This window comes from Kockovaella imperatae, assembly GCF_002102565.1.
Source record: "Kockovaella imperatae strain NRRL Y-17943 chromosome Unknown BD324scaffold_1, whole genome shotgun sequence".
In the NCBI taxonomy this organism is placed as follows: domain Eukaryota; kingdom Fungi; phylum Basidiomycota; class Tremellomycetes; order Tremellales; family Cuniculitremaceae; genus Kockovaella; species Kockovaella imperatae.
The window spans coordinates 788,928-799,597 of NW_019028941.1; the positions used below are offsets into that span (position 1 = coordinate 788,928).

A 10,670-nucleotide genomic window follows, 5' to 3' on the forward strand; every position below is an offset into this window, starting at 1 on the left:
CGTGTTCTCCCAGCAGAAATACCTCAGAAAGAAGGATCTCGAAGCGGGCAAAAAACTCAATTTTCCGACTGAGCCAGACTACCTCGAGCTTTACAGAGAGCAGTCAAGTGACGATTCGGAAAGCGGCGCTTTGGACAGATACTTCAAGTATTGGGTCCAGCCTCCACAACTCAATGGAATTTCGGATTGTCAGCAGTGGCATCTGGGCGACAGAAAAGCTTCTACAGCAGCCTCATCGTCAAAGGGCAAGGGTCACTTGGAAGACGAGGAAGAAATGGTTATCACCAGAGGATTCAAAAATGGCAAGCCGTGGATGTCAGTCACGTTCCCATCGGCGTCATTGACTGGTATTCTCAAGGATGGCACTTCCGATCAATCACCAAGCTTTGAACCCTTGCCCCTTCGTCAATCTCTAGTGAGCCTACCGAGTGACATGTCCTCGGTAGACGGCTCGCGATCAGTGCAACTGGCAGACATACTGAACCCGAATGTCGACATTGAAACTCCAAATACACTCCAATGTTCAATGTCAAGTGATGGTCGACCAATGCAGCGTACGTTCAGAGAATTGAACAATGGATCCTCCAAGTGGAACAGTAATTATGCCATCGGCTCGCAGATTGTGCGAGCTCTAGGGCCGGAGTTTACGACGTCACCACTCAGTAAGATCGAAGCTGTAGGATTCAGGAACCCAATCAAGGAGAAGGAGTTGCTGGACAATAGCACATCGAGAAGTGTCCCTCTTTGTGCCACCTTCATTTATGAGGATCCCGAGGTCGAAAGCATAATCACGACAAATCTCTCCGATGCTGATATCCCTGATGACACTCATCAGCTCCCCACTTACGAAGAGGCCACGGATGGAAACCAGGAGGACCCCTCCGTCAACACGCATCCTCAGGTTGAGACTGAATCGCAAATGCAAGCCGAACCTGGATGCGGATTCACACTGAGGCGTGCGTTCAGAAAGTTTTCATGCGTCTGAGGAGAGATGACATCAGGTGATCACTAAGTAGGCTCTCTGAACCTGTTTCTTTCAGCTCACGGCGACGTGTGTATATTCTTGCATGCATGACTTGATACCGTCAGTTCTGTTACCGCACGTACCACTGACGGTGCTGCGCTCAAATGGTACAGTCCACCACAGCTGGAAGGCCACCGTTTCGACCTGTACCACTGAAGCGGTCCTTCGCCACTTTTCGGGTGGTTGGCGCCACTGGCCGATCCAAAAACGACCTAAAGGCAAATTCTTTCCATGCGACACATCCCATTCACCTTTACACTTCGTCCCAGAGAGACGAGTCAGCAGCATGCCAAGGGAGATTGAGCCATCGATCAACCAAAGAGAATTCGTTCTTCGTGCGTTGGCACAAGGCAAGCGACTTGACGGTAGAGTTCCTCTGGAGTTACGAAATGTGGAATTGGAATTTGGCGATGAATTAGGATGGTGCACAGCGAGATTGGGCAAGACAGCGTACGTCTTGAGCTCAGGTGGCCTGGTCGATCACTGAGTTGCTCTCTAAAGGGTCCTTGCTCATGTCTCTGCAACCATTGTGAGACCTCGAGATGATCGACCGTACGAAGGATTCTTGATCATCAACAGCGAGATCAGCCCGATGGCCTCGAGCGTATATGAAGCGGGCAGGTGGGTGACTATGAGCGATTCTTTTGGACTGAGTCACATTCAGAGCATCGGAGGACGAAGTTCTCATTACGAGATTGCTGGAAAAGAGCATCCGGCGAACGGAGGCTGTAGACAGAGAAGCACTCTGTATCATAGCTGGAGAAAAAGTGATCGTCCTTCTAAGCAAGCGTGATCGATTCAGCTGACCTTGTCCTTCAGGTCTGGCAGCTTCGTCTCACGCTTCACTTTCTCTCTGATTCAGGTAACATTCTAGACTGCGCTTCTATAGCTGCCATGACTGCCCTGAGGCATTTTAGGAAACCGGAAGTCGAAGTATCAGGAAGAGATGTGATCGTGGTGAGTACAGTGGCCGTTCCACCAAGCAGGCCCGGACGAATCACTGACAACCGACCGACCGACCGCAGCATTCACCAGATGAACGAGCTCCAGTTCCATTGGCAATACATCACACTCCACTCTGCGTGTCATTCGCCTTCTTCCCAGAGTGCGTGGTGGTCCATTGAGAGGATAATCTGATATGCTGACTCGCCTTGTAGCCTTCCACCAATCATCGACCCTACCCATCTCGAATCTGTCCTCTCGAGCGGTACACTAACGCTCACGCTCAATGCTCAGCGGGAACTTTGCGTCCTGTCCAAAGCTGGAGGCTCGGCATTATCACCCGGGGAAATCATGGGCGTCGTTCGGGTCGGGGTCGAACGTGTCAGGGAATTGGTCAAGATTATGGAAGATGCCTTGAGGAGTGACCAATCGAACAGGGTCATCGAGGTCCGATGAGACGGGAAGGCTCTGAGACATGTCACCTTCAAAACACCTTTCTTGCAGGTTCAACTGCCAAACAGCGTGACCTCGACTTTCATGCTGTTCTGTCACGGTTCACGTAAACCGGGAAGACTAGCGACGGATCCGGTGGCGGAACGAAGAGAATATTGAGACATGATATTCTCAGGGTTTCCAATTACTGAGATCTCTCTCCCTGCATGCAAGGGACTAGTGGACCAAGCTATGCATGCCAGCGTGTATGTATTGTACACATCGCCAATGCTTCTTTCTTTCTTGCTGCCCTCATAAGAATCGTGATCTCACACTCGCGACGCAACGCGATTGACTTAGAGACTTTTTTAGACAGAGTTCCCATATCGGACGTGAATGATTCTATTCTTCTTTTTCATTCCATTCCTCGTCCTTCTTCCTCTAACAGATTCTTTCCTGCTGATCCTTCACAGCCTCTTGACTTTGCCACTTTACGACCCATCTTCTTACGACATCCCCGAGCTCCGTGATTCATCTTGAAGCTTGCTAGTCATCGGACTCGCAGCGGGGCCAAAGTGAACGCAACCCCCACCTCGGGATCATCAAGGTTTTCTCTTTCCCGCACCATTATTGTCTCCTTAAAGTTCAATTTTGGAGGGGAAACGACTGTCTTGTAGCTTTTTCTCAGACATTTGACCTCTAGACAGGGACCACGGGCTCGTGATCTATCGTCTGTCTCACAAAGTGACCGACGAGGATCACCCATCACATCCTGACCATGGCAATATAATCCTTCCCTCCGCATTCCAACCGGCATCTATAGACCGAACCATTTGCACGACATTTCGCTACGAACGTTTCATGCCTTGCCCCGAAATTCGGGAACAATCATCACTCTACCATCATGGATCGTCTCCTGTTCAGGTAAGTGTATTCTTCGCTCGCTGGACGTTAGATCCCACCGCTTGACGCGAAATGCGCAGAAAACGCACAGGCTCATCTGCGCAAAAGGACGCTCCGCCTCAACCTCAGCCTTTCACTCAGAACGTTTTGAGGAAATCACCCTCACATCAGAGCTTTGGACATCGACCTAGGGGACCGAGTGGACCAAAGAGCAACATCTCAGATACACCGCCAAGTCTGGATGTGGATATTCGAAATTCATTGATCCTCCCAGCGTGAGCAGTGCCAAGGAGCAAGCCCAAGGCATCTCTCGCTAATACATACTCGCATCTAGTCTCTCTCAACGCTTTTCTGTTCTCCTCCCATCCCTTTCATCTGCACCTGAATCTGACGTCCGCGATCTGTTGGCTTCCCAACGCAAGAGAGATGGACCATCGTTGACTCTAGAGGAAGAGGAGCTGCTATTCGAGGAGATCAATCAATCTTCATGGGATGGACGCCGCCCGCCTCTGTCATTCCAGGAAATATCGAGAACCTTTGGTGGACCCACTAGCATGACGAGCTCTGTCTCAGATCCCCAATTCACCCAATCTCCTCCCACTTCTGCTCCACTTCCTACGTCACGCTCATTTGACAGGCAATTTTCTCCTCCTCCTACGAGCAACTCGTTCACCTCCTTTGAAACGTTTGGACCCAAGCAGTCGTCGCCTAGAACATATGAGAGGAACACTTTCAGCTCAAAGTCGACACTCCGGGACGCGGAGGCCATGCGACTGAGGTCCAAAAATCAAGCGACGAGCCAGCACACTTCTCCCATGAATGCACATCCAAAGCTGCCGGAAATCGCGGTGGACAAGGCCAACGAGTACTATCGTTTTGGCAATGCCAGTGAACCTAGCCCTTCTGGGTCAGAAAAGACGGCAACGCCAACCTCGGCTATTCCTCCGTTGACTTTTTCTACTGAGACGACTGCGTTCGCCTCTAAGCTAGCGCCTGCAAACACTGAAAGCTCAGGAAGGCGCGCGTCACTGCTTGCTGGATTGACTCCTGCTCAAGTGAAACGGATATCTTCGGCGCTTGGCGAGATTCAACAAAAATTGCAAGCTGCTCCGGCTCGACAGACAACAAGCGAAGGTGAAGAGGTCGAGATGCTAGACTCGACTCCGGCTGAACCAAGCTATCGAGCGAGGCTTCCATCGGACGCATCTTTCCATTCTACGACCTCTTCGGCGTTTCCGTTCGGGGCATCGCCAACTGGAAGCAGTTTCACGGCCAACATATCAGCATCCGGATCGAACACCACCTCTCCGCCCAAGCTGTCTCATTCTCCCAGATCGCACAACCTGCAAGCTCATGTGGAACCGGAGAGACCCGCGCCACCACCGCAGCCCAGCTTCACCAAATCATCCAAGGCACCAGAACGACAAGCTGAGAGCAGTACACCTCGTCCAATCCTCACACCATCACGGACGACTCCTGTGAAACACACTCCTTCCCTGTCCCTCTCTTCCTCGGGATACATCTCTCCAGTTCCGGTCTATGTGCCTGGGCAGCCAAGACCAGTCGGAAGTATGCATAGATCTGAGGGGTCCAGCTCTTCGCGCTCGGGCACGCCAACTCACCCAGACAACACTATCGGTCTCGGTCACTCCCGTTCTGGATCAACACCTTCACCCCTGGTGAGTTCGAGAACGGCTTCACTGGGCCGATCGAGATCTGTCAACCAATCAAATTTCACCCCTGTCAAGTCGTCCCTGTACGAATCAGTCGGCACGACGAGCTCGAAACGCGCAGTCGATTCCCAACGCCGGCTTTCGTCTTCACAAGGGTCTCACTCGCCTCATACGATCGAAGAGGATGAGGAGGAGGAAGGGTATAGGATTGATCTCCGGGGAGGCAACGAGTATGGTTCCCGTTCAGCATCCCGCCAGCACCTTGCGTATCAGGAGGATCCACCTTCTCAAGGTGAAATTGCAACCCACTCGGGACAAGTGAATCGTTCACCTGTCATCCCTAGCTGTGCGCCATCGCAAGAAGGTACAATGGACGAGTCATCCGAAGCTCATGGGTCTTTCGACACGATCAACACATCCTATACCAACGATATGGGAGCAGTGGGCTCACCTACCTTGACACTCGGGCGCCAAAGATCCGTCGATTCACTTTCATCTGGGTTCGACGAGTTTGATGACCTCGGTTGGAACGATCTGTTTTCTACGAATTCAGATGGTGATATGCCTGTGACGCCTGCGGATGATCTCACTGTATATGCCCAGACCCTTCGCAAGATGACTGGATTCGATAAGGCTGATCTCGCCGCTATGCAGAGCAAGCTTGTCGAAAAGGCGAAACAAGAGCGTCTTGCACTACGAGCAGCAATGGATGAGAGTCCCCTCATCCCATACTCTCCTGAACCTTCCGAATCGAGTCACGGCCTGCCATATGATCCCATCGCGGATCAAAGCCCAACACAGTCTGGTTCATCACTTGTCTTGGGCACAGTCATTGGCCGATCTTTAAGTGAAAAGGGGCGCGTTGTGGCGCCTCGTCGAGCCGCACCTCCTCCACCCCCGTCAGATTCTATCGCCATGACGAAGAACCCAAGCACGACTTCTTCGACCCAAGCAGCGCGATCTGACGAGAGCGGTGTCGCTTTCGCTCCCGTGACACCGGGACTGACGCGCAAAACGTCTCGACGTGTGGCTCCGGAGAACGATCCAGAAATTCGAAAAGACTTTGAGGCTCGAATCGCAGCAGCAACAGCTGCTCTCAATCGAGTACCTGGTTCTGGTAGCATTTCACTTTCTCGCAAATTCTCTCGAAGTCGCGGAGCCGTGAATATTTCCAGTCCTCGATTGGTATCATCTTCGGCCAATGTTCCTATCGCTCCACTCTCCACCACCCCGGACTCTGAGATGCGACAAGCCCTCGAAAAGGCTAGCGGATCCAGCGGCAAGATGAGCCAGCGTTGGAAGAAGCTGAAGAAGGGCTTGTCATTTTCTGGGGACGGACCTCAGACGCCCTCCGAATCGTCAATCCTTGAAGAGCCAATCGCACTCAAACGAAATCGACCTGAACCGCCTCGTGTCAAAACGGCAACATTGACCTCTCCCGACATCAACGCGTTCAAGTTTCCTAATACCGCTTCATCGGATCAGACTCGTCATCGACCCTTGGTACCGCTGCCTACTCCACCTGCGTCTGCACCTCTCGCTGCCACAGGCTCTATATCTGCAGATGCTCCCCCGGAGCAGTTTGTCAAGGCTGGTATTGCGGCGGGCTTGGAAGACGAGCAGTTGAAGGAGATGATCGCTGTGAATGGGCTGGGCAAGGCCGAGTCCAAGAGCCGACAGGTCGATTCTTTGAACAACCGCTCGGACGCTACTCCTGACACTGTGAAAGCACCGAGCGACAAGGCTTCCAAGGGCAAAACCAAAGGCTTACTCCGATCGCTCTCTAGAAATCGCAAGGTCGAACCTGTGCAGATCGACCTCGGCGAGCCAGGTCCAAATGAGCCCACCGAGTCGCTCGTGACACCTGTCGCTCCGTCTGCCGCCCCTCCCACGTCAGACCGCAAGGTCGTCCGACGAACACTCCTAATACCGACTGATGGACCCAATGCATTCAATCTCACGGCATTGCAAGGGTCATCTCATTATGCCTCCTCTGGATCTCCAGGATCGTCGCATCGTAAACCCAGTATCAAGCGCAAGCCGCTGAACCTCACACGAGAAGATCAACAGTTGGTATCCGATACGCCTTCACCTCATTCCCTAAAATTCAGCGTCTCGTCTCGTCAATCGGGAGAAGATGGACCAGTCAAGAGTTCAGTGTCGGAGAATGAGAATCACGGGCTTGGATTCCTCCAACCTCCCACAGGTTCGAACGCCATGATTCGATCTGCCAGTGCTGAGACGGGTGGATCTCGGATGAGCGAAGCTCGATCAGACCGAGCATCTGGGAGACAATCTTCGGGCGGAGGATCATTCTATGATTATTATAACGAAGGCGAGGAGACGCTGGTCAGTCCACAGGAAGGTTCATCTCGGCGGGCGAAGACGGCTTCTCAGGCGGTGGAAATTACGTGAGTCAGAATCTTGGAGGATGGATTACGCTAATGATTCTGAAGCGAGTATGCCGACGGTAAATTGGTCTGGTCGCTCGTCGATGGACTGCGGGATGTCGACGAGGTTGATGGTCCCGAACCCTTTGGCCTTCATTCACGAAACACGTCTGTTGATTCTGCATACCCCTCAGAGAAGGAAGATCTGGGCGATGCAGAAGCCCTGGATACCCAGGGCATAGCGGGCCTCAATTTGAGACATCGGGATCGGGCTCAACCTCTGGACAGACCGCCAACCAATGTGAGTGAATAATCTGCTTAAGCTTGAAGACGTGCTGACTCTTTACAGGTCTACTATACCTCGCCCGCCGACGTCGCCGACCTGATTCATCACTTGTCCCAAGATGCCGAAGGCTCTGGTAAAGGCCGAATCGATTTCTTATCTGCCAATGTCGATCGTCAAACCAATGCGTCGTCTCCATTTGGATATACGCACAGTACTGGATCTCCGAACGCGACCTTGTCCACTGTATCGGGTCAATTTGAAGATGCACCTTCGCCGCGGAAAGCGCCACCTGGTCCCATCCGTGTCGACGCCACACCCACCAGACCAAGCCATATCAGACAGGGAAGCAGTGGAAGCTACTCTGTAGGATCTGCCAATGTCCCCGCAGCAGGTTTCTCACCCAAACGTCAGCTTTTCCTCCGACATGGCCGACGAGGTGGACCGAGTGGATCAGGGGGTGGAGGCGGAGGAGGAGGGTCGATCAGCCATCATTATCAGAACAAGAATCCATCAAGTCCAGGTGCTGCGAGTTTCGCGACTAGCGTTTCGGCTTACAGTGGAGGTAGTGGGATGAGTACGAGTAGGAGTGTGGAAGATCGTTTGCAGGCGTTGCTCGATCGATTGAAAGATGCTGGAGCTGGAGCTGGTGGTGGAGGTGGTGGTGGAGGTAGTAATAGAGGATCTGAGAGGAGATTACAAGGTCAAGGTGAAGAAGCTGCTTTTAATGCCTATGCGTGAGAGAGTCCGCGGCGACGAAGAGATTGATGTATAATGACGAGAATGATGCATGATGATGCCGATCACGTACGATATGTGTATGCACAAGAGCAATGGAGTTCGAACTATGTATGTATACAACAAGTCGTGTAAAATGGCTCGTTCAGAAAGGTTTAGAATCCTCTGTCACGTCACACCAACACCACTTCGACCTGCTCATCCCCTTCGAATGGATGTCTCCAACCACACCGCCACTTGTCACTGTTGAATGCCTTGGCATGCTGAGTGGTTGCCATTCCACCGATATGATCCAACACTAATCGACTACTGATGATCATATTTCCGTTGTCCTGAGGTACGCCTCTCTCACTGAAGAGGCTGAAAGGCAGAATGGATCTCCTGTCTCTCGGCTTCCGCTCGCACAACGATGATGGTCGTCCGAGTAGACAATCTTGCACGATTTGATCTGGTGCGCGGCGGTGAACGTCTGAGGGGAGAATCGAATTTTTGGCCGAATGGAGTCGGAGGAGATGGATCAGGATGGGTAGATAGGATTTATGAATGATCAAGCCGCTGTGTGTGTGAGAGAGAGAGAGAGAGTGTGTGTGTGTGTGTGAGTGTGGGTTGAATGGATACAGTGCTCGTACTCACCTTCCACCGGTGCCTATGAATCCCGACCGAATATCGCCATTCAGCCTATCGCTCTCCAGCCTGTTCATTACCGTCTCTACGACACTCCATCTTCCGGGACACAGAGGGAAATCATCTTCTATCAACATGACCCAATCGGTGTCTGCTCCTCTGTCTTTCAACCACCAGCTGAATCCTTCTGCGAGGTGTAGAGCTTGACCTTGGACATCCTCATGATGATCATCTGTATCCTTGTAGAATGAAAGATTGGGATATTCATCCTTGAGCTGATCGAATGCGGGATGAGAGGTGGCATGGGTGAATATGGAAATGGAGGGATTGTGAGGAAGGTAGGAATCGATAGTCGTTGATATGATCTTTGCATCGAGCTCGATATCTACTGGACGAGGATAGCTCAGGATGAGAATATCCAACGTCGCTGTTGCTGGCCATGGCGAACGAGAGGGTGTGATCAACGTGTATGGCACGAGTGGCAGGATGCAGAGGAGAAGTGATTTGAGGGATACACGAGAAGGTGGTGGAGAGACTGGCGTCGTACTTGTCGGTAGCTTGTCCTCTGTAGACAGAGGTTTGTCCTTGCCCATGCTGCGGGAAGAGCGGACGAGGTTAAAAGCTCGAAGGAATAATGAGAGCATCAAAGCTGTGCCATAGGTCCATGGGCGATTTTCCAGCCAACAAGAAGCGGCCATCGATACAGGTAAAAGTGCCGGCGGTACGTCTGGAGTCACGCTGAGTACCGCCATGAGAGAAGGTCCCCATCCTGATGACGACTCGTATAGCGCCCAATGGCTGAACAAAGCAGGGTATGCCCAACCGACCGAACGTGTCAACACGAATCCCAATCCTGTACGGATCAGTGCGAGTCCAATCCAGAAGATGTACTGGTGAGCTAAGGAGTGAACCGGCGCCAAAGTGAGCTGAACAGCGAGTTGGAGTATCCTAGAGAGGAGCGAAGCGGCGGACTGAGGAAGAGCCCAAGGTGCGAGCAAGATCTGGACCCATTGACCAGAATAAAGGGTGCCACGAGGCGTGTACGTCACGTCGAGATCCAAATGGTACAGGAGCACGGTAGGCCCACACAGGATCAGCAACGTCGTCCAGCTGATCCGTCTCCTCCATACTGTCACTTCTATCCAGTCCACGTCCACCATCATCGGTTTGCGACAACAGAAGACACAACCATGTGATACATATTTTTTGGAGATCCCAAGGCGAGGCGCGGTGCGGCTTTCGCTTGGCTTTTAAGCGAGGCAGCACATGATCCCCGAAAGACCGGGTTGGAATAATTTAAGCTTAAAAAGGAGTCACCATGACGTGGACTATCAAAGAGTGATATGATAAGGGGATCTCATGCACAGCAACCTAGCTAGCTACCCACAAAAAGCTGTGTCACGCAGCGTTTGTGGCGACGTGATTGCGGGATTCAATGGCATCGTCAGTCAGTCTGTCAGTCAGTCAGTCAGTCAGTCAGTCAGTCAGTCAGTCAGTCAATCCTGGCGGCACAGGAAGATGAGCCATCTTTGGCGAATCATCAGTGACAAAGCTAGATAATTGGTCCTGTGATATTATGTCGTCTCGTGCCTTGGTCCGATGATTTGTGTCTAACCACAAGCAAATGGATGGTGACGATACGCTTGACCGAGTTGATGTCC

General features: G+C 52.1%; 4 protein-coding genes across 4 annotated transcripts; 3 read left to right on the forward strand and 1 right to left on the reverse strand.

Annotated features, from left to right (window-relative positions):
* The first annotated feature begins 95 nt into the window (after nt 1-95).
* Nucleotides 96-1,264, forward strand: BD324DRAFT_612118 (hypothetical protein). Its single transcript, XM_022014356.1, has one exon. The coding sequence runs from the start codon at nt 275-277 to the stop codon at nt 983-985; it is 711 nt and encodes a 236-aa protein (XP_021874468.1). The 5' UTR covers nt 96-274; the 3' UTR covers nt 986-1,264.
* Nucleotide 1,265: 1 nt separating this feature from the next.
* BD324DRAFT_612122 (ribosomal protein S5 domain 2-type protein) lies at nt 1,266-2,688 on the forward strand. Its single transcript, XM_022014357.1, has 6 exons — nt 1,266-1,474; nt 1,526-1,645; nt 1,689-1,791; nt 1,844-1,981; nt 2,050-2,129; nt 2,182-2,688. Exons 1-6 carry the CDS (start codon nt 1,311-1,313, stop codon nt 2,420-2,422), a joined length of 846 nt encoding a protein of 281 aa, XP_021874469.1. The 5' UTR covers nt 1,266-1,310; the 3' UTR covers nt 2,423-2,688.
* Nucleotides 2,689-7,003: 4,315 nt separating this feature from the next.
* BD324DRAFT_21337 (hypothetical protein) lies at nt 7,004-7,740 on the forward strand. The gene is made up of 2 exons (XM_022012193.1): nt 7,004-7,385; nt 7,431-7,740. Exons 1-2 carry the CDS (start codon nt 7,192-7,194, stop codon nt 7,675-7,677), a joined length of 441 nt encoding a protein of 146 aa, XP_021874470.1. The 5' UTR covers nt 7,004-7,191; the 3' UTR covers nt 7,678-7,740.
* Nucleotides 7,741-8,438: 698 nt separating this feature from the next.
* On the reverse strand, nt 8,439-10,449 carry BD324DRAFT_612126 (hypothetical protein). The gene is made up of 2 exons (XM_022014358.1): nt 9,019-10,449; nt 8,439-8,940 (listed from the first exon to the last, which is right to left on the reverse strand). The coding sequence occupies exons 1-2, from the start codon at nt 10,170-10,172 to the stop codon at nt 8,559-8,561; spliced, it is 1,536 nt and encodes a 511-aa protein (XP_021874471.1). The 5' UTR covers nt 10,173-10,449; the 3' UTR covers nt 8,439-8,558.
* Between the last annotated feature and the right edge of the window lie 221 nt (nt 10,450-10,670).